The sequence below is a fragment of the Theropithecus gelada genome, chromosome 16 (genome assembly GCF_003255815.1).
Source record: "Theropithecus gelada isolate Dixy chromosome 16, Tgel_1.0, whole genome shotgun sequence".
Lineage (NCBI taxonomy): Eukaryota > Metazoa > Chordata > Mammalia > Primates > Cercopithecidae > Theropithecus > Theropithecus gelada.
In genome coordinates, this window is record NC_037684.1 from 38239640 (window position 1) to 38263894 (window position 24255).

General features: G+C 40.2%; 1 protein-coding gene across 1 annotated transcript in view; it reads right to left on the bottom strand.

Annotated features, from left to right (window-relative positions):
• Nucleotides 1-3710: 3710 nt before the first annotated feature.
• The window catches only part of SMURF2 (SMAD specific E3 ubiquitin protein ligase 2), a 122505-nt gene continuing 101960 nt past the window's right edge, over nucleotides 3711-24255 (bottom strand). The window contains exons 11-18 of the mRNA XM_025363475.1: nucleotides 23270-23440; nucleotides 19413-19527; nucleotides 17327-17505; nucleotides 16349-16486; nucleotides 13043-13163; nucleotides 9033-9234; nucleotides 7693-7768; nucleotides 3711-7380 (exon numbers count right to left, since the gene is read on the bottom strand). Coding sequence (XP_025219260.1) covers nucleotides 7281-7380; nucleotides 7693-7768; nucleotides 9033-9234; nucleotides 13043-13163; nucleotides 16349-16486; nucleotides 17327-17505; nucleotides 19413-19527; nucleotides 23270-23440 — 1102 coding nt within the window. The 3' untranslated portion in view covers nucleotides 3711-7280. The remainder of the gene's footprint in view (nucleotides 7381-7692; nucleotides 7769-9032; nucleotides 9235-13042; nucleotides 13164-16348; nucleotides 16487-17326; nucleotides 17506-19412; nucleotides 19528-23269; nucleotides 23441-24255) is intronic.

Consider the following 24255-nt stretch of genomic DNA (forward strand, 5'->3'; position numbering starts at 1 on the left):
TAAAGGAAAGGTGCTGTGCCTTAATGTGCACGTAGGCCAGATTTATGTTTGACTTTACACAAACATCTCGGTGCATTAAGGAGCAGTATTGCCGCCAGCATGTCTCACCTCCAGCCATGAGGCAGTTTTCTCCTATCAGTAAATAGAACATACGATCGCGTTTTACACCGAGACATTCCATTCCCAGGGACGAGCAAGAGACAGAGGCCTTCCCCTTTTACTAATCCTCAGCACAGACCCTTTACGGGTGTCAGGCTGGGGGACGGTCAGGTCTTTCCCTTCCTACGAGGCCATATCTTAGGCTATCACTGCGGAGAAACCTTGGACAATACCTGGCTTTCCTAGGCAGAGGTCCCTGCTGCCTTCCGCAGTGCATTGTGTCCCTGGGTACTCGAGATTAGAGAATGGTGATGACTTCTACCAAGCATACTGCCTTCAAGCACTTTTTTTTTTTTTTTAACAAAGCACATCTTGCACAGCCCTAAGTCTATTAAACCTTGAGTCAACACAGCACATGTCTCTGCAAGCACAGCGTTGGGGCTAGGGTTACAGATTAACAGCATCTCAAGGCAGAAGAATTTTTCTTAGTATAGAACAAAATGGAGTCTCATGTCTTCTACTTTCTACATAGACACAGTAACAGTTGATCTCTCTTTTCCCCACAGTAAGGCTAGATATGCAAGAGCTGGAACATAAGTTCTAAAAAGTGTTAGAGGATAAAGTAGATCTAGATAGCCATAAAATATTGAGTAAAAAAATTTTAGACTACAAAATATGCAGTTTTATAGAAAAAACCACGGTGTGAACGGGTATTATACATATGATGCAATATAATGTAAATACAATACAGAAAAGATCTAGAAGCATAGCACCCAGAAAAGATCCAGAAGCATAGCAGGTGTGACTCTGAGCGGTAGATTATGTAATACCATTAGATCTGTTAGCACAAGCCTAACAATGCTTTTATTATACTTTTTTTTAAAATGTAAAATATTTTAGGAAGATTAAGTTGCTAGTTCTGGTGATTGGTGGGAACTGGTGCTCTTTACCAAGCTAAAAAGTAACTAGGAATAACCAAAAAAAAAAAAAAAAAATTATGAGAGAATTGGTCAGGGAAAGAATAGGATTGCTCAGCAAAGGTCAGAAAATAGGAGACAACATATTTTTGAAAAATGAAAAGCAAATAAAGATCACTTCACCAGACTAGCTTAACAAGCAGAGGACGGTGCGATTCAAGTGCTGTGGATCGTGTGCATCAAGCCAGTCAGCCTGGAGCAGCCCAGGAAAGGTTCATCACAATCGTGCATTTGGAAAGTCCTGTGGGGGATGTTAGAGAGTGAGGTGCTTCATATTAGAACTAAATGCCTCATCTATCATAAGGGACTAACCAGACAATATTTACAGTTAATGAAAAGCCCAGCCTGGCCAACATAGTGAAACCCCATCTCTACTAAAAATACAAAAATTACCTGGGCATGGTGGTGCACACCCTGTAATCCCAGCTACTTGGGAGGCTGAGGTACGAGAATTGCTTGAACCTGGAGGTGGAGGTTGCAGTGAGCTATTGTACCACTGCACTCCAGCCTGGGCAACAGAGCAAGACTCTTACCAAAAAAAAAAAAAAAAAAAAAAGCATTAAGAATACTTAAGTGGGCAGGAGAAACATCTTAGGTTCCCCCGCCCATCCCATAGACTGCACCATGGCATGGTGGTACCCACCTGTAGTCCCAGCTACTTGGGAGACCAGTAGTTTGAGGCTACAGTGCACCATGACTGTGCCAGTGAAATAGCTACTGCACTCCAGCCTGGGCAACACAGTGAGACCACAAACAAATAGCCAAGTCTGGGATTCAGGGCCTTGCTGAGGTAGGGTATTGATTCATGTGCTCCCGTCATGACTGACTGCTTTGCTGTACATAAATTGAGTTTTGAACGCTTAAGTTTGAACTTAGCCTACAGTGAGACATAGGCTAGCATTACTTTGGAAGTTCATGCAAAGCTATATGGCTATCAGCTAGTACAGAGCCTGGCACATAGTAGGAGCACGGTAAATATTTGTTGAATGAGCAGCAGACAAGTCACATTTAGGGCAGATACCTTTTAAGTAAAATTTAAAATCTGGTCTGTCTAGTTTGCTACGAATGTTAACATAGGAATGTAAAGTAACACTTTTCCTGTGTAATTACCTCCTCTAACCTGTTACTAGGCTCTTGTTCTATTGCATATATCCTATTGTATATACATGTATTGTAAGCATGTGGTATGTGAAGTACAAATCAATAGTGGGTAACATGGTTAACCTTCATTACAATGAAGGGACAAACTTTTCAGGTTAAACTTCTGATCATTAGTCAAATCAAACTTTTGGATAATTTGTAGACTATTGTAATACGAAAATAAATAAGTTGTTTTTGAGTCAGGGTCTCAAGTCTGTTGCCCAGGTTGGAGTACAGTGGCTCAATCACGGCTCACTGCAGCCTTGGCCTCCAGGGCTCAAACGATCCCCCCATCTCAGCCCCACCTCCAGCAGCTGGGACTATCAGGCATGTGCCCCTATGCCCAGCCGGTTTTTGTATTGTTTGTAGAGATGGGGTTTCGCCATGTTGCCCAGACTGGTCTCAAGCTAGGCTCAAGAGATTCACCTGCTTTGGCTTCCCAAAGTGCTGGGATTACAAGTGCAAGCCACAGCACCCGGCCTGAACTGTTTTTTTTCTGAGACGGAGTCTTGCTCTGTTGTCCAGGCTGGCGTGCAGTGGTGCAATTTCAGCTCACTGCAACCTCTGCCTCCTGGGTTCAAGCAATTCTCCTGCCTCAGCCTCCTGAGTAGCTCGGATTACAGGCGTCTGCTACCACACCTGGCTAATTTTTGTGTTTTTAGTAAAGAGGCAGGGTTTCACCATGTTGGCCAGGCTAGTCTCGAACTCCTGACCTCGTGATCTGCCCACCTCGGCCTCCCAGAGTGCTGGGATTATGGGTGTGAGCCACTGTGCCCAGCCAAAAATCTTTAATATACTAAAACTTTACAAATTTTAGATAAAACCAGTAAACACAGCAATGAGGGACAAAGCAAAATAAAAATATTCAAAAGAATATAAAAGTATATAAACAAAAGCATGCTCACCCTTTGAACTTTAATACACTGCTACTACTTACATGTTGCCCAGGTTTTCCCTTCTGTTGTACCCTATGCTGTGTAGACTTACACAGACCATATTCATTGCTTTTCTATCCATGGAGTTAGCTGGACTTTAGTCCACTATCATTATTAAAATCCACGGCTTCTAGAAAAAATACAATTGATTTCTCCTTTTCATTTTGAGAATTTTACTGCTCAACATACCAAGGTAGAGCTGGCAAATGTGAGTCCCTATCACAGGCCTGCCCTCCGGAGCAGAGATGTATTACAGCAAAGATGGATGCAGACTGGTGACAGGACCAAGATGCTCTTCCCCACTAAGCCCTGACCCCCTCAGAAATCCACCTACGTGTAGACCCCAATAGGTACTGCCAACCAGGCAGTCACCACGGCCGGAGAAAATGGGCGCCTCCTCCGCTCTGCCGGGAGACAGAAAGGAGGCCTGAGCTCTGCAACATGACAGAGGCACCAACTCAGGATGGCATGTGTTCTTGAACTTTTCATTTTGTGACTCATGTTGTCACCCTCCATAGAGCCAATCATAAATGTTTTCAAAACAATTACAAACTCAATATTCTTTAAAAACGTTGATGCTGTGACAGTGCAAACAGCATTGATTTTATTGCTCGACTTCGGCATGGGCACATACATAGTTAATTTTTAAAAACCATTTATACAGATGTTATTGATAAAGCTCATGTAACAAATGAGTGAAAATACAAAGAATATCAAAGCTAAAACACTCTGTAATAAATACAAATACAATGAAAATGATAAAACTTTGTTTTTAAAGTCAGTTTGAGAGAAGAATATTACATAAAGTGAACTAATTACATCTAGAAATAAAACAACTCAGCATTTGGAACAATCATCCTAACATGTTAAATACCACAAATGGCACCCGTTGACTGTACGCTTAGAAAACAAGCAGAAGGCGCTGCTCTACCAAACTAAGGATGGCTGGAACAGCCTCTAACTCCCAACAATGCAATCAGTCCTATGCGCTGGAAGTTCAAAGCCCAGATTAGTGTTGTAAAGCGAATTACACTGTATTTGAAAGAAGAGCATCTTGTGCTCCGGACTGTAAATACATGAAAGAAAAAAAGGCTTGGTAAAAAACCCATTCGGGGCAACAAACTATGTGCAAAACAAAATGTACACTATACACAGCACTATTTAAAAAGTACACCAAGATACAAGGCCCTCTGAGACAAGACTCACCTCTCTGTACTGCCTGTGAGCTCTACGAAGGAATCTCTGTTCATAACTAAGCATTCATGATGGAAAGGCAAGAGTATGAAAACAGGTATCACATATCTGAAATAACAATACAGCCAGGGGGAAGACAAGAAGAAACCAGTTAAGAGGGACACGGAAATAAAGATTCACATTAAACATGAGGTGCGAGTCCATGGTTCAGTAACACATTGGGGGTTTCTGCTTAGCACCTATTTGGAAGTAATTGGGTAATGTAACTTTGAAATGGAAATCTAAATCGTGTTTTTATAGATGATGGTGATAGCATAGACTCTTACAGAGAGTAATTTATTTATTTTTGGGGGGAGTAGGGGGGATGGAGTCTCACTCTTGTCGCCCAGGCTGGAGTGCAGTGGTGTGATCTTGGCTCACTGCAGTCTCTGCCTCCCAGATTCAAGCAATTCTCCTGCCTCAGCCTCCCAAGTGGCTGAGATTACAGGAGTGTGCCACCACGTCTGGCTAATTTTGTATTTTCAGTAGAGATGGGGTTTCACCATCTTGGCCAGGCTGCTCTTGAACTCCCGACCTCAGGTGATCCGCCTGCCTTGGCCTCCCAAAGTGCTGGGATTACAGGCGTGAGCCATGGTGCCCTGCCAATTTCTTTCTTTTAAAGCTCTATTAAGTCATTAGCATAAAGTTAAAAAGGCACTCAAAAAACAATGGTATTTGCCTGCTTTATATTGTATATTAAAATAAGTGATAGTAGCATTTCATTATTACTGCATCCCTGTCAGTTATGATTTATATATTCATTATGTACTTATTTTTTACTGAAAGTTTTTAAAAGTAGGCACAATTATAAACTGCACTAGTGCTTTAATATAAAAGAGAGATGGGCCTGCAACCAATAGGGTACTACCATGACAGCTGAACATTACTGATTATCAAATAGCATAGAAACCACCTTCCATACATTTCAAGATGCTCTTCAGTACTCAGAATGCAATGTAAAAAAACAAATTGTTTGAGAGGAAAAAGGCAGACATAAGCATATTACCACTGCACAGTTACAACTATGACTAGCTTACTTGTGGCAGTTGAATGTGGCCAAATGAAATACACTGAAGTACTTAAAAACTACACAAGTAGTTCTCAACTTTTTTAGAGCAGCAAAATCTCCACTTCTTTTATCCCATCCATTCCTCCCCGCCCCGCTGCACCCCATGAAAGCTTACTTGAAATTCCAATATACGTAAGAGAAAAACAGGCTGTTCTGGGTAAAGGGGGTGGGGATATGAAGCCTGAGGCCCCTGCTAAATACCAACTAGGCCTTCCCCCTTGCTCCCTCTCTTTGCCCCTCTTCTCTTAAACCATTACTCCTGAAGCACCTCTGAGGAACTCTTTGGCGCCAAGAACACACACTGAAACCCACTCCATCACATGAAACAGAACAGAGGACCTATTTACTTCATAACTTTAAATTCTGCAGCTTAATTATCTCATGAAAATTTGCTTATTTCACATCAATGTAAAAAAACCCCTGAATAGTGCATATTTCTGATGGTTGAATTTAAAAATCCAATTGCGATTTCAGATTTTTTCAATCCCTCACCCCAGAGTTTTCATTGCTTCTGGATCATACAACATGCCACACACCTTGAAAGCTAAATCTGGACGTTTCAAAATCAAATGCAAATCTTCAACACGACGGGAAGTGGGATTCCCTTACTTCCAAAATGAACTCTTTAGTTTCAAAGTAATTTATGCCATAGAGTTAGAATCACTGTTCATACTGCTGCCCCTCAACCCCACTTCATTCTGTTAGGAAAAAGCAGGATTTTCTAAGCTTATTAATAATCTTTAAGCAAAATTCTTCCTTTTTCATAATTTTACCCAATTAAAATTATGAGCAGTTAACACTTTAGGATAGTTTTGTTAATGGAAACTTATACTGTAGTCAAAATACAATATAAATTAGGTGCAGTTGTCAGAGACTTTGGTTTATAGGAATAGTACATATATTAAAGATAAGCTGACCCAGCAAAATAATGAAAATCCCATCCCATCCACATGCTGTGAGAAGCTATAAAAATGCAGTATTTTAAGATTAAAAGTAAATCCAAAATACTAATCTCATTGATTCAAGATAAAAACATTAGTTTTGTTTGTTTGTTTGTTTTTAAAGAGTCTCTTAAAAACAGGGAGCCCCTGAACACATCTTATTGTCGCAAATAAATGACTAAGTTTAGACTAAACGTTTGCATTAGGAATTTGACAACCAAAATTATATAGCTGTATTCCAGGAAATTCGTTCTTGAAAAATGTAAAAAAGACCCACTTAGACTAAGCTGAAACATATAATGCAAAATATAATGCTCTGCCATAGAAAAACACAAACATGTAAATGGCTTAATTTCTTAAAGATGATTCTTTTAGCCAATTGTTTACAAAGGTAGAATAATTCAAAATAATTTTTTATTTTTAGTTTTTTACAAAGAGCAAGTACAGGAGCTGTTCAAAATTATGTATTGAATCAAAATGAAATGTGACTTGTACCGACTGCTGAAGTTGTCTTGATGTTTGAGAGACTTAAAATCTGTGAAGCAATTTGAATAGATTACCTTTTATAAAAATAGTAGTAGTCTTTAAGTGTAGAATACTGCCTAACTCTGGAAACGTAGGAAAAGTCAGCATTCTTTAGGTTCAAGATATTAAGTTTAAATAGCAGCTGAATGTGGCCTCATGGCAAAGCATAAAGACCGTTTTTTTCCTTGAAAAGGAATTTCAAAATTGTCCTTTCCCCTCACAGTGTCCTAAAATGTAAAAAAAAAAAAAAAGGGGGGGGGGAGTTGTTTTCCTGTATTTCAGCATTCTTTGAAACTCTGCTGAAAGGAGACTGTCAGTCAGGGTTGTATAAATAGAGTCCTGGGCAAATCCTTGAAGCTCGTCATTCCACAGCAAATCCACATGTTTCTTCAATGGCTGTTAGCAGCTTTTCATATAGCTTTTCATAGCTTTCATAGGGCGGAATGTCTATTCGATTGAAGCTGTGAATAAGCAAATCAGATTTTACACAGTTCATTCATAATAAGTAAACTGGCCCAGCAAGTGTATACCAATATAGCCACAACACTCTGTCACACAGAAAACTAAAAGGTATTTCTCTAAAACAGAGGTGACCACTTTTGAGTTTTCCTACCAGTTTTCGAATAATCTTAACTTTAAATCGCTTAAGCTGCTTATCATTCCCTTTAAAGGCTCATTCAACACTAGTAAGTACACTAAAGAAAAAGTCCAATCTGTTCGGAACTAACACCTATGTACATGGAATGGGGAATAAAGCTACAAAAATACCTTACCAAGTGTGGGCTTTCGGCAGGTTGTTTGTGCAGGCATCAATCTGGTGTATGGTAAAGAGTCTCGGGCCTGCAGCACCTGCAAATGAAGGAAATGTGGGTGAAATCACTGCAGGTGCGTGCATTCGTCGCCAAAATCTTAGAATAAAACTGGCACGTAAACCACAGGATCTGGGGATAGAGGAATGCTAATGAATCCGCACATACTACCAAAGGGCAGCAGGAAAAGCATCTGGGTTTTGAGAGCCAGAATTAACCTTGGATAAGGCTTAGATTCCATAATACCTTTGTATTTCCATTTGAGAAAAAACTCGAGATTGAAATCTCTTTCCCAATTTCTATATTTTAGAGAAAATCAATATCCCAAAAGCATGAGAAGAAAAGTAATCAGGAAAATCCAAGGTAAAATACATAGGCACACATTCAAAAAGATGACCTAATGCAAATTTAGATTTCATGACTCAAACTGGGCTGAGCGCAAAAGAGCCGTCTATAGAATCCATTTCAGTTCGCACAGACACCCCATATAAATACACGTAGCAGAAATACAACCTCACTTTATGCATCTGGGCAGTGTGATGCTGAGGAGCTCTCCTTACAGAGAAGGGCAGCACAGCTGAAAGCAGGTTCGCCCCAGGGATTTCAGAGCATGCGCTGTGGGCAGCACTGCCGAATTATGTACCAGTCTCGCTCTGTATGTCCTTAGTCATCACCAGCAGCTTTGACAATGAAGTGCTTAAGAGGTAAAGGAAGCAACTGCCACCCAGTGAAGCGCCACAATCATTAGCAATATTACAAGCTCATCCCAAAATTAACCAGCTGATTCCACGGAAAACCATTCTTAAAAAAGGAATATGGTTGTAAACAAATGGTCTGATGCCATGCAGTAATTAAAATGTTCTGACCGAACAGATGGTTTCCATGACCCATGCTGCTTCTGTCTAATAAAGAACTGAAAAGTAAGGGGAGAGGCATCCCAGGCAGGTAAACATTTTCACCAGGTCGAGATGTGAACATGAAAGTGAATGACTTCCCTTACAGGAATGTGCAACAGAATTAAAAGTAAGGTGACCAGAAAACAAAAGGCAGAGCATCACTATGTACGGTCTCTAGCATGCGGCACTCACTACAATCAGAGAAGCCCACAGAAAAGGCTCTTGGGAGGGGAACAAGAGAGAGGAAGGAGAAGAAGGTATCACAATGTGAGAGTCACAGGTAAGAAGTGAAAAGAGAATCTCTAAGCACACGGTTTATAAAATATCTACACAGACCCCATACTGACAGACCTGGCCCCCACCCCTGGTCCACCTGCCGCCCAGCTTGCCTGCCCCTCAGGCTGTTACCTTGCAATGCTTTGAAGCCCTGCAGAGGCACTCGAGAGGACCCTGTCACAAACTGAAGCAATCGTGCTCGTCGCTCTTCATCAAAAAACTCCACAGCTTTCCAGAACCATTTGACAATGTTGCTGTCTGGTGTACAGTGTTTTAACCGGGTGTTTACCTTCCAGTCACTAACATCTATCTTTCCAAGTCCACAAATAATAAGCTGTGAAAATAGTACACAGTAATGAACCTGTGGAAACCATAGCCAGGTCAAAAATTCCTCAAAAGAGAACTTCAGATTTGTACTGCTGGCTCTCATTTGGTGGTTCCTAATCGAAGTTGCACATCAGAATCATCTGAAAAGCTTTTCAAATTGACATACCAGGTTCTAGGCTCAGAGATTTTAATTCTGTGCATCTGGGGTGACAGTTGGGATCTATATTTTTAAAAGTTCCAAAGGTATCTACTCATTGCAAACTCCCTCCCCAGGGTCTGAGAACCACAGCTGTGATAGACTTGACCAGGTAAAAAATTGTGACTGTTTTATAAGTTCATAATAAAATTATAAAACTTTAAGAAAATGGACAGCAATTGAGATCCAAAGAGTAAATACAGTTGATATGTGCCTTCTTTGGACCTGTATCATCTACTAGTTTCAATATCTATTAGCTTTGTTGATGGAGAGCAATTCAATCAATGTCCTCTGCTGTAATATGGCAGTAACATCCATTTCACTACATCCTGTGGAAGCAACCGATAATGCACAGAAACTTTAGAAATGGGTGTTGAATAAGTGATTCATACAATTTGCTTAATTTTTTTTTTTTTTTTTTTTTTAAGACAGAGTTTCACTCTGTCTCCTAGGCTGGTGTGCAATGGCATGATCTAGGCTCACTGCAACCTCTGCCTCCTGGGTTCAAGTGATTCTCCTGCCTCAACCTCCTGAGTAGCTGGGATTACAGGCATGCGCCACAATGCCCAGCTAATTTTTGTATTTTTCAGTAGAGACAGGATTCTGCCATGTTGGCCAGGCTGGTCTCCAACTCCTGGCCTCAAGTGATCCACCTGCCTCAGCCTCCCAAAGTGTTAGGATTACAGGCGTGAGCCACCACGCCTGGCCTACATTTGCTTAATAATCTTAAATTGATATTAAAGCACAAAATACATGAGCACATTGATACAGACCTCTGCTAAACACATCCTGATGGGAGGGTCACACAGATGAACTATATCCAAATCATTTTGATATTACTAATACATCTCCCTAGGGTCCAAGACTAACTCACCATACTAATCTAACATGTTTATAATAGCGAATTCCATGTGTACTATAAAACATAACTTGCAAATCCTAGATTTTATAGAATTAATTAAACCCAGGATTAATGTATACACCGCTAAAATAAATGTTATACATATCGTCTTTAAAAATGGGTAGGGTGTGGTGGCTCACGCCTGTAAGCCCAGCACTTTGGGGGGACAAGGCATGCAGATCACTTGAGGTCAGCAGTTCAAGACCAGCCTGGCCAACATGGTGAAACCCTGTATCTACTAAAAATACAAAAAGGTAGCCGGGCGTGGTGGTGAGCACCTGTAATCCCAAGGCATGAGAATCACTTGAACCTGGGAAGTGGAGGTTGTAGGGAGCCGAGATCCTGTCAGCCTGGGGGACAAAGTAAGACTGTCTCTCCAAAAAAAAAAAAAAAAAAAACACAAAAACCCCAAAAAACTGTTAGCCAGGTGTGGTGGTGCACACCTGTAGTCCCAGTTACCGGGGAGGCTGAGGTGGGAGGATCACTTCAGCATAGGAGTTAACCGTGAGCTAGGATCATGCTACCGCACTCCAGCCTGGGCAACAGAGTGAGACTCTATCTCAAAAATAAAAATACACAGTTTAATGATTCAGGCCCGGTGCGATGGCTCATGCCTGTAATCCTAACACTTTGGGAGGCAGAGGCAGGTGGACTGCCTGAGCTCAGGAGTTTGAGACCGGCCTGGGCAACATGGTGAAACCCCCTCTCTACTAAAACTACAAAAATTAGCCAGGCATGGTCATGCACACCTGAAGTTCCAGTTACTCGGGAGACTGAGGCAGGAGAATCGCTTGAACCCGGGAGGCGGAGGTTGCGGTAAGCAGAGATTGCGCCACTGCACTCCAGCCTGGGCGACAGAGTGAGATTCTGTCTCCACAAAAAAAAAAAAAAAAAGAAAAAGAAAAAGTATAATGACTCATTAGCAGTAGAAACTATATTCAAAATCCTAACCCTACCAAATAAAGTCTCCAGTAAGGCTTCCATAGGGTTCTGAAATAAAATCTCCAACAAAGCTTCTACAGGGTTCACTGAGTTAACACCACACTGAACAGGGAGGAGGTTATCCAAAAAGGATTATGGATGTGTTTAATGACATAAAAGACTCCTCCTAAATTCTTTTCCTCAGAGGAATGGCAGTTAGAAGGCCAAATCCTCGTTTATTGTGTAAAGAGATGAAAATGCATTATATTGCAACCTTATCGGCATTCCTGCTACGTTCTCCTCCAACTACTTCCTTCTGGCTATTTTACTATGAACAATTCAGTCACAAAAGGAATGGGGAGAGTATTAAGAAAGACCAACCTTTTTAGATTTGTTTGCTAACAGGTCTATTAACAGATTTAGTTAGAAAGGACATTGAAGGCAGTGAATAAAATCATGTTTCAAATTATTAGTAGACTTCAAATATTTGTGTTATCCCTAACTACTAAATAAATGTGGGAGCCTGAATAGAATTAAACCTCACGTTTCTTAGTAGTTCAGTAGGAAATTCAGATGTATTTGTCAAAGGTCTTAATTACAAAACCAGACCTGAGGTGTTTAAGGGACAGCTTAGGAAACAAAAAACTATTAACTGTTTTGTATGGCTGTTAATCTAAAGACATTTAGAGGCCAGGTACGGTGGCTTACACCTGTAATCTGAGCACTTTGGAAGGCCAGGGTGGGTGGATCATTTGAGGTCAGGAGTCCCAGACCAGCCTGGCCAATGTGGTGAAACCCTGTTTCTACTAAAAATATAAAACTCAGCCAGGCGTGGTTGCGGGTGCCTGTAGTCCCAGCTACTTGGGAGGCTGAGGCAGGAGAATCACTTGAACCCAGGAGGTGGAGGTTGCAGTGAGCCTAGATCATGCCACTGCTCTCCAGCCTGGGCGATTCTGTCTCAAAAAAAAAAAAAAAAAAAAAAAAAAGATACAATTTCTCCTAGGTGTTTTAGTTATTTTCTCAATGATCTTGTCTATCAAATGCTTTCTTGCAAGCTTAGTGTAAAACCAACTGAGAGTAGGCTCTTACCCAAATTAATTTCAATATGGTAGATTAATGAGGTTTTACTTAACTAAATCAGTAACTACTAAGTTAAGGAATAAATATATATTGGAAGAATGTACATATAAGTCATGAAATCTGTTTAAAATAAGAAAGTACAGGATAGAAAAATAAATTTTAAATGTTCACAATATAAGAGAGATTGCTCACAGCCGGGCATGGTGGCTCAAGCCTATAATCCTAGCACTTTGGGAGGCCAAGGCAGGCAGATCACTTGAGCTCAGGAGTTTGAGACCAGCCTGGGAAACACAGCAAAACCTTGTCTCTACCAAAAAAAAAAAAAAAACAAGAAAATTAGCCAGGCGTGCTGGTGCATGCTTGTAGTCCCAGCTACTTGGGGGGCTGAGGTGGAAGGATCATTTGAGCCCACGAGGCCAAGGCTGCAGTGAGCCATGACTGCACCACTGCACCCCAGCCTGGGTGACGGAGTGAGACCCTGTCTCAGAAAAAATGAGAGAGAGAGAGAGAGAGAGAGATTGTTCACTCACAGAAATTCCAAAGGATGAAAGGCCTTCAAAAGCATGAAAGACTTTTCCTGTGAATAAGAATTCTCAAGCATAGAACCATGAAACTTAGAAAGTACCAGAAATATGACTTTCCTATAAAATTAAGTAACAAAATAATTCCCAATCCTTTCTTGTTATACTGGTGATGTTATAATACTAATGCACTAACCTCTAACTCCTTCTCATCAAATGTCTTCAGCAAATGTTGTGGAATTACTTCATTAAATCCTTTCTGCAGAGCCAGGAATTGAGCCTCAATGCCTCGTAAAAATCTCCAGTTCACATAGAGCCTGTAAACATTAGGCAGGATTGTGTATAATCACATATATTTTCAGATCTGGTAATTATTATAAATCTCTACTTTAGCAACATTGCATTTTACAAGCATCTAACATTAACAATTTAGCCTAAAGTCTAAAAATAAATCTCAGACTAATGGGGATAAATGATCCCTGAGGTGTGACACAGTTCAGTGTTGATGAAAAGTGGTAAACTTCTACTAACAGCAGCAGCATCAGCAGAGCAACCCTTCGAATCAGAGAAGCTCCCAGGAAACAGGACGTCTACTTAAGTCTTGATGAAATTTCTTTCTAAACTTACAGCATACATGCCAATAACTAGAATAAAGAGCTCTTTCACTCAAAAATGACTATTTTTTCTGATTTTACTTGTAAATGTAATTTGAATGTGTTGGGTGTTTTGTTTCTATTTGAGGGAGGTCTGTGGGAGAAGAGGAGGTAGATAATCCTCAAACCAAAAATGAGAAGAAACAGTAAAAGCCAATAGCAAGTGCTTTTTGATTAATCATTGTTCTCTAGAGGATATAAAAATCCTGGAAGATGTAATTTTACCAATAAAAAATGCACTAAACTACATCTACTGTGTGACTGTATGATTTATAAGTGAATTGCTTTTATTTATCTACCTACCCAAGAAGACCTCTCCATCTCACACATCACAGAACTTACTCATCTGTCAAATTTGTTAACATTTCCAAATTTGGAGAAATGGTTCTCCACTTCAAGAAATAAGTTACTTAACAATACATCCTTTGGAGGACCATATTTTTGTTTGCTGGGCTAAGGGGACAGAAAAACTGTACAACTGTAAAAATTTTTCTTTGTAATTTTTAATCGCAAAACTGTAGCTGGCAAGAGATTAGTACCGTGTGCTGTAAACACGACTGAACCCTGGAGAGTGGGATCCAGGGACTGAGTAGGACACACGAGGTCTTGAAAAGGAGATACTGCTAAGACTTAGGAAATTCTCATTTGTTCTTTCTTTTTTTAATATTTTAAATTTATATTAGATAGAGTTTCGCTCTGTCGCCCAGGCTGGAGTGCAGTGGTGTGATCTCAGCTCACTGCAACCTCCACCTCCCAGGTTCAAGTGGTTCTCCTGCCTCAGCCTTCAAAGCAGCTAGGATTACAGGTGCCTGCCAACACACTTGGCTAATTTTTGTATTTTTAGTAGAGACAAGGTTTCACCATGTTAGCTAGGCTGGTCTCAAACTCTTGACCTCAGGTGATCCACCCACTCTGGCCTCCCAAAATGCTGGGATTACAGGCATGAGCCACCACACCCAGCCTGTTCTTTCATTTTTTAAAGTAGAAATATAATACATACTTTTTATGTATGTAACAAAAAAACAAACACTAACTATGGAGACAGTAAAATATGAAAGTCTATTCTTTTACCCTCTTTCTCCTCCCTATTTCCAGTCCCATCACCTCCACTCCCTCATCCTAGGCAAAAACTTTATTTGACTGCAGCCTCCTGAACATCTTCAGTATAATTATAAAAAAAAAAAAAAAAAACAGCCAGGCACGGTGGCTCACGCTGTAATCCCAACACTTTGGGAGGCCAAGGCAAGCAGATCATGAGGTCAGGAGTTTGAGAACAGCACGGTCAATATGGTGAAACCCCATCTCTGCCAATAATACAAAAATTCGCCGGGTGTGGTGGTGCGCACCTGTACTCCCAGCTACTCGGGAGGCTGAGGCAGGAGAATCACTTGAACCTGGGAGGCAGAGGTTGCAGTGAGCCAAGATTGTGCCGCTGCACTCCAGCCTGGGCAACAGAGTGAGACTCTGTCTCAAAGAAAAACAAAAGAAAACAAAAAACAAAACAACAAAAAAAACATAGACTTTGTTCCTACATAATTCTTGTAAGATTTAGTTTTAAAATTTGACAGCTTATGCAGTCTTTCTTTTAAATATCCACATAATATTCTGTTGAATGTATAATATAATCATTCTTCTCTAAAAAGATTTTAGTAGTGTAATTTTTACAAGTAGTATTTAATTGACCATCCTTTCCTGTACTTCTTCAATTACATGTGTGTTTCTGCAGAAGAGTCCTAAACACAGAGCTGCTAAAGGGCACGTACTGCTGGTATCAAACCGCTTTCCAGAAAAGCTATGCCAGTGTTCACTCCAATCAAGTGGACCTCATTTTTAAACTAGGAACAATGTTAGTAAGATTTGAGAACATGATCTATACAAAAAAAGTAGAGCATGCAAGTTTCTGTGAACATACAGTAAAGTTCAAGTTCAAACTTCCAAAGCTGATTACCACAGTTTTGTTTGGTAGACTTTTTATTTCTCATAAGCCAAATTAGCCCAATACATAAAAATTCCTCAAATTTACTTTATGAAATCTGAAAAACATTTATTTACATTTATCCCTAAACTCACAATGTGCTCGTTTATAAACAGGCTAAATGTTAGTAATATACAGCACAAAAGCCCTTCTGAATTGCCACCTGTGATAGCTACACCACACATGGCCCCATTGCCCACATCTCCTGGTATTCACACCTTTGTACAGCTCCTCTTCCATGATGAAACTGGGCTGGCTGTCTCAGTTTAACCAGAAGTAGACAGCAGAAGTCATGTTGGCCAGGACCAGGCTTAGGCCTTAAAAAGATCTAGCAGCTTCTGCTTTTGAGCTTTGGAAAGCTGGCCACCCCATAAGAAGTCTATCAATACAGTGGGTAACATGATTAACCTTCATTACAATGAAGGGACAAACTTTTCAGGGAGAAAGAGTGGCTATGGGGAGAGGGAGTGGTCATGGAGAGAGGGAACGGCCTTTGATATCACAGAGGGAGAACCAAGGAACTCAGCCAACAATGAGAACTAGGACCCAGCCAGTGACCCCAGTCGACAGCCATGCCAGCTAGCCCTCGGCCATTTGAGTTATCCTAGTTATGAGTGAAGAGGCCATCTTGGTGTTGCAGGCCTAGCTGACATCTTGTGGAACAGCAGTGTGGAACCATGTTGTTCTTTTGCCCAATTTCCTGACCCTTGGAATTGTGAGAAATAATAAAATGGCTGTTCTTAATAAGCCACTAAATTCTGCTGAAGCGGATTTTGTAACACTAAGTAATACTATCTAAATATTTAAGTTTGTTCATACTAACATCCTAGAACATTTAAAAAAAATTCAGCCTTGAGAACACAGGAGTGTTTACCTGACATATTCTTTTTTATTTTCTTCATTAACAGGGATACTTTTGCCATTTGGTTTAAGTTCATGCTGAATAATTTCACCATATGCATTATGTTCAACACAGAAGGTATGGTCCAAAACACCTGTAATATCATTCTCACTGGAAAGGAAAGAGGAAGAGATAGGTAACTGGGAAACCTAAAATACAGACCCTATAGATGTATTAACTGGTGAGATAAAACTAAGATCATTTTATAATATGGCAAATGTGAGGTCAGATTCAGCTTATGAACTCTTAAACTACCACACTACCTAGTTCTTTCTGGACAGAAAAGTCAAAGAGCTTTAACCTTCATAAACACAGGAAACATTTAACTTCCTGAGTGATGAGAAAGAGCCCTGGTCAAAGCTGGGACTTGCTAGAACCACCAATATAGGACAATTTCAGTTATATTTGGCATTCTGAAGAGCCCTACTCGGTACTGTACTCCAAGGGGCCAAGAGCCTGTGTATCCCTAGTTGAGAAAGCCACTGTATACTTTATAAAAAATAAACATTTCCAGTGTATCTTCATAAAAATAACGACCTCTTGCAAAACAGAATCAGTTCTTAGCTTAAATTCAACAATTAGTTCTTATCTAAAAGTATGGTTCCAACAATCGCCACTTCATTAAAAGCAATGGCAGCAAGAATTTGCTATTCTAACACATGCAGGTTTGGAACAGAATTTACATCACATTGAGGAAATAATCATATAAAGTACTTTTAAAAATAGAATATACTAGTTTTTTTTTTCTTTTTAAAGTAGTAACACTTGCTAAGTTTAAGGAATTTGAAATATATAAAGAAGCTACAGAAAGGGGGAAATCATATGAGATCCTATCACTCAACCACTCAATATTTTCTGTGTAATTTTTTTTAAGTACATCAGTTTTGAAACTTTTTTTTTAAAAGCTCAAGAGTTTAACTATAATGAAGAGACAGAAGACTCAATACATACAGTATCCACACTAAACTGTTATGAAGATCTGGATCTACTAACTCCATGTCATCCAAAGTAATCGACTTCCCAAGCAATTGCTTATAAAAAGGCAAAGTGAAACCACCATCAATATAATGTCCATGAAACACAGCCATTCCCATTATTCGTCCAACAAAGTGGAAATAGGATAAATGTTCCTGAAATTCAAAAGAGTGTATATACTCAAGTTAGAAACTACCCAGGAAAATTTTAATAAAAATGAAATATTTCAGCAGCATTAATTTTTTTGAGAATAAGCATAAAATTTGTACTCTTCAATATAGTCAGGAGGGAGTATTTCTCTAGGGCATGCTCAGGAGTCTCTAGATCACTCCGGAACAGCATATTACACAGGGTAATATGCCCTTCTCACAGGGGTCAGTCATTCTGTAAATTTTATCTTTTAGAAATTAAGTCCAAACTATAGTCCCAGAGCTTCATTCAACTACTTGCAGATTCTTTTCTCTTCCTTCTCTCACTTCCGTGCTGAGCCCTTTGTCATGAAAAAAAATCTTTCAATTCTAAATCTCCCCGCCTCCTTGACCTAACCAGAAATTAAACATCAAAACACCATAGATTTAAGAGCACAGACTTGGTGTCAGGCTTGAATTAGAATCATGATTCTGCTAGTCACTGGCGTATGGACAAATTAACCCCTGTAGGACTAACTGTCCACATCTGGAAATATGAGGATAATAACAGTATCTAAAAAGCATCTCTATGAGGAGTAAAATGAGGTGATGTTTGAAACCCATGGAACTGGACCTGGCATGCTGTAAGCCCTCAATGAATGTGGGCTATTGTTACTACAGGGGCAGCAGTGCGCCCTCCAAAAAGAACCTTCACCTCAAAATCCTCCCTAAATAATTTCCTGAAACAAATCTAACATTTCTACCCTTTTATATATATTTGGTCTTTCGTCACAGATTATTTTGTTAGATGTTTGTATTTTTAAATTCTTTTTTTTTTTTTGAGACAGAGTCTCGCTCTGTCACCCAGGCTGGAGTGCAGTGGCGCGATCTAGGCTCACTGCAAGCTCCGCCTCCCGGGTTCACGCCATTCTCCTGCCTCAGCCTCCCGAGTAGCTGGGACTACAGGTGCCCGCCACCATGCCCGGCTAATATTTTTTTGTATTTTTTTTTTTTTTAAGTAGAGAAGGGGTTTCACTGTGTTAGCCAGGATGGTCTCAACCTCCTGACCTCGTGATCTGCCCGTCTCGGCCTCCCAAAGTGCTGGGATTATAGGCTTGAGCCACCGCGCCCAGCCAAAACTAAGTAATCTTTTAAGTTCGTCTTTAAACCTCTTTGTTTCTTTTTTAAAAGTAATAAAACACACACACACACACACACGCACACACACATATATATTTACCAAAGTTGCATTATACTATTTGATAACCTTCTTTTCCCTTAACACATCATAAACACCAAATTTCCAAATCATTACCTATTATCCCACATGATCATTTTAGTGGCTGTATAGTATGCCCTTCTATGGAAAGACAATATAAGAATACATTAGTAATAACTGCTGACTTCTGTTGAGTGCTTAATAATGTAATTGATAAGAGTTGTACAGTTAATAACATACAGCACTGTGCTAAATGCTTAATGTGCCAGTCCCCATTTAATTATCATAACCCCTCTTTGAGGTACACATTTATTTATTAGCAATGACAAAACTGAAGCTTAAGTCCATGAACTTGCCCTGAAAGGTCACAAAGCTAGAAAGTGATGAGACCACGACATGTCTTTCTAATTCCAGAACCTATGCCTTTAATCATCTGTGTGATTCTGCTTCATGTCATAATTTAATCAGTCCCCACTCTTGAAGACAACTATATTGTTCTCAGTTGAGTGCTACTATAAACAATAAACATCCCTGTTTCCAAATTGGTGCATGTATCTGTAATCATCTGCTTGGGAAAATTTTGTAGAAGAGGAATTGCTGAGTCAAAGGGTACAACTAAGACAAGGACAAATAATTTCTATATAATAAACTACATTAATATGTAAACATGAAAAGCATTACAGGTCACAATTCACATCATAACTTCAAATCATACCGGATTAACTGCAGAATCAGGATTGATCTGCAATGTATAGATATCATCTCTTGAATATTGGAAGAGGCCATAGTATGGATTCAGCATTTCATGTGACAAGAGATACAACCATTCCCTAGAAAACAGATATGACCAAGGAATTTTTTTGTTAATGTATACATTTTTATTAAGATATGCCATTAATTCATCATTTTAGCAAATAATTTTTTAAATTAATAAAAGGCAAAAAAGCATTAACTGTAGTTATATAAGATCACATTGGAAAAATCTACCATGCCCAAATAGCAAATAAAAATTCTCTTATATTGAAGTAACATCTCACTCAAAATTTAGGAAATTTTATTGTATTTTAGCATCAAAGAGTATAAAAGTATTATCCAACAGCTCAGCTACTCACGAGATGACATAGTCCAGTGGTCTGTTACTTTTAATTGCCAAATAAATTTGTAATCCATAATAAACATAAAACAAAAGGAAGAATACGGTTTTATTTCAAAATGTCCATGTGAGGCTGGGGACGGTGGCTCACACCTGTAATCCCAGCACTTTGGGAGGCCAAGACAGGTGGTTCGCTTGAGCTCAGGAGTTTGTGACCGGCCTGGGCAACAAGACAAAACCCCATCTCTACAAAAAATACAAAAATCAGCCAGGTTGATAGCACGTGCCCACAGTCCCAGCTACTTGGGAGGCAGAAGTGGGAGGACTGCTTGAGCCCCGGAGGTCGAGGCTGCAGTGAGCTGAGATCACACCACTGCACCCCAGCCTGGGTGACAGAGTGAGACCCTGTCTCAAAGGAGAAAAAAAAAAAAAAAAAAGTCCACGTCATCTATACTATCCTGGTCTACTATCACGGCAGATTTATACCAGTTTATACAGACATATAATATAGTATTGATTTACTCTTCATTTTGGACAAGGGTATATTTTGTTGTAGTATTAGTAAGGACACTTCATTATCCATTTCATTATCTTTCACTGTATAAACCCTAAAACATACCATGATAAAAATATAAGTGGGCAAAGATTGAAGGCATTTGGTGTAGGTATGGACTCAAGGGCAAACCTGCATTCTTTGGGTATGTTCCATACCACTTCTTGACTTCAAATGTAAATCAATGTTTTTAAAACCTGGAATAAAAAGTACTACCACCTTGAATTTATTAAATCCTTCACATTTTTCAAAGTATAAAAGATAATTTGTTACTCACTTTGGAAATTCACTAGTCTAGGACTTAAGAGATGTAGTTCTAGTCTTAATTATTGTCATTCCTCGGCTAGGGAAGGTTATTTAAATGATATATTTTGGTATTATGGATTAAACAGATTGAATAATATTTTTGAGCAAATGCAGAATAGTATTAAAACTAGTTAAGGGAAAATGTTTCCAAAGTCTATGTGATGGAGTCTAAATCAAATTACTACCATTATGTAACATTTGAAAAACTACTCTAGAGATTAAAAAAAGAAGTGACATCTCCACATAAGCAGCCTTCCCAACATAACACTCATCTGATGTGTCTTGTGGTTTTGGTGTGTGTATGCTTTTTAAAAAGAAAATCTGAATTTTTGTTTTGTTTTACCAAGTATTTAGAACACAAATAAGAGCAGAACTCAACTACTTTGAGATTCTACTATGGAATAAATTTCAGAAAAACCAGATCACTGTCACATTCCATTTATTCTGCTCAAACCCTGACAGTAGTAAGGTTAAAAAACAAAAAACTGGGCTGGGTGCAGTGGCTCATGCCCATAATCCCAGCACTTTGGGAGGCCAAAGAGGGCAGATCACGAGGTCAGGAGATAGAGACTAGCACGGCCAACATGGTGAAACCCCGTCTCTATTAAAAATACAAAAATTAGCTGGGCGTGGTTGTACGCGCCTGTAGTCCCAGCTACTCGGGAGGCTGAGGTTGGAGAATCGCTTGAACCCGCGAGGCAGAGGTTGCAGGGAGCCAAGACTGTGCTGATTCCATCTCAAAAACAACAACAACAAAAACTGACTACTAGGCAGGCATGGTGGCTCACGCCTGTGATTCCAGCACTTGGGGAGGCTGAAGCAGGAGGATCACTTGAGGCCAGGAGTTTGAGACCAGCCTGGGCAACATAGACGCTGTTTCTACCAAAAAAAAAAAAAGTTTGAGATGGAGTCACGCTCTGTCGCCAGGCTGGAGTGCAGTGGCATAATCTCGGCTCACTGCAACCTCTACCTTGTGGGTTCAAGTGATTCCCCTGCCTCAGCCTCCTAAATAGCTGGGACTACAAGTGTGCGCCACCACACCCAGCTAATTTTTTTTTTTTTTTTAATTTTTAGTAGAGACGGGGTTTCATCATGTTGTCCAGGATGGTCTCGATCTCTTGACTTTGTGATCTGCCCACCTCGGCCTCCCAAAGTGCTGGGATTACAAGCATGAGCCACTGTACTTGGCCAAAAAAATTTTTTTTTATTAGGCATGGAAGCATGTGCCTATAGTCCCAGCTCTTTAGGAGGCTGAGGCAGGAAGATCACTTGTACCTAGGAGTTCGAGGCTGCAGTGAGCCATGATCACACCACTGCAATCCATGGAGCCTGGGTGACAGAGCGAGACCTTGTCTCTAAAAAACTAACTAAATAAAATAAACTACTTAATTGATCTACACATATAATTACAGTACTCAGATGCCACCACTAGATGATGACGATGAAGTTTTCCCAATAAACGTTCACTCGAGTTATGAGTAAGCAATACAAATTCCACAGAAACTATCAAGTCCTAAGTATGATGTGGAAGGGATTATTTTTTAAAATCCACACTAAAGAAACTATCCATCCATAAGTTTAAGAGGTGACGAATGAAAATAAGTCTATAAATACATGTAATGCTAAATAACAACGGGAATTATTGAAAACATAATTTTGGTTGGATTTAAGATTAAGGAAAGCAGAATTATCATAATGATCCTTAGAACATTTCAATACAGAGCTACAGTGTTTCTCCTGTATTTATATAAAACAAATTTTCACACTTAGTAAAGAATTCTTGTAGTAAATATAGTATCAGAAACAAATCACTGGCTGGGTGTGGTGGCTCACACCTGTAATCCCAGCACTTTGGGAGGCTGGGGCAGACAGATTGCTTGAGCTCAGGAGTTCGAGACCAGACTGGGCAACATGGCAAAACCCCATCTCTACAAAAAAAATACAAAAATTAGCCGGGTGTGGTGGCTTGTACCTGTAGTCCTAGCTATTCAGGAGGCTGAGGTGGGAGGATCTCATGAGCCCAGGATGGGGAGGTTGCAGTGAGCCGAGATCGTGCCACTACACTCCAGCCTGGGTGACAGAGAGAGACCCTGTCTCCAAAAAACAAAAAGAAAATCAATTTGACTTGACCTGTGAGTTACAAATGTAGCAGAAGCATTATACTTTCTGTACTGAAGCATTCTGAGGACCATCATGATACGTACATGTGTATAAACACATGCATGCATACACATTCATTTAACAAGGTAAAAAGGCATATCAATGGAAGCAAAGAGAACCAGTATTCAGTTCAGGTTATATATCATTTAAATCTCAAAACTGTTCCTGACAATGTAAAGCAGAGGCAATAACATGCTGAAGGAGAGAGATAGAGAAAACACAGGGCCTGTAGTCTCACTGGACTCAGATGATCTATTGGGGAGTTGTAAAATACTTCTCCGGTAGCAGTACTACCCTAACCTCATTATGAATATATCTGTTAGGATATCCTCAGTAATACAAACATTAGGGAATATAATACCAAAAAATAAATGTCAATGAGAAAGTTACACCACAGGAAGTATCTTAAATTGGTAAGTACAAAGATCCATATGTCATAAGCTGGCAAGCAAGTCCTTACCTGGCAACCCCTCCGTAGTCAAGGCCTTCTTCTCCACGAAATTTTATCATTAATCGCTTCCAGAGATCTTTTGGTCTCATTTTCATGACCTGTCGATATGATTCCTGGAAAAAAAAAATTTTTAATACAATATTACTATTAGGTCCTTTTAGCCTATTACTTAATCTCTCCCTGCCAATCCACTCAAAAAACTCAAGTCTAAATAAGGTGAAATTTGGCCAGGTGCAGTAGCTCATACCTGTAATCCCAACACTGTGGGAGGCTGAGGCAGGAGGATCACCTGAGGCTAGGAATTCTAGACCAGCCTGGGCAATACAGTGAAACTGTCTGCACACAAAAAAATTTTCTTAAATAGCTGGGCATGGTGGCACGCGCCTGTAGTCCTAGCTACTTGGGAGGCTAAGGTGGGAGGACTGCTTGAGCCCAGGAGTTCAAGGCTACAGTGAACTATGATCATGCCACTGCACTCCAGCCTGGGTGACAGAGCAAGACCTTGTCTCTTTTAAAAAAAGAAAAAGAGGCGGCCTGGCACAGTGGCTCATGCCTGTAATCCCAGCACTTTGGGAGGCTGAGGCGGGCAGATTGTGAGCTCAACAGATTGAGACCATCCTGACCAACACGGTGAAACCCCATCTCTACTAAAAATACAAAAATTAGCTGGGCACAGTAAGCATGTGCCTGTAGTCCCAGCTACTCAGGAAGCTGAGGCAGGAGAATCGCTTGAACCTGGGAGGTGGAAGCTGCAGTGAGCTGAGATTGTGTCATTGCACTCCAGCCTGGCAACAGACTCTGTCTCAAAAAGAGAAAGAGAAATGAGAGAGAGAGAAAGAGAGAGAGAGAGAGAGAGAGAGGGGAGGAAAAGGGAGGAAAAGGGAGGGAAGGGAAGGGAAGGGAAGGGAAGGGAAGGGAAGGGAAGGGAAGGGAGGGGAAGGGGGAGGGGAGGGAAAGGGGGAGGGGAGGGGAGGGGAGGGGAGAGGGAGAGGAGG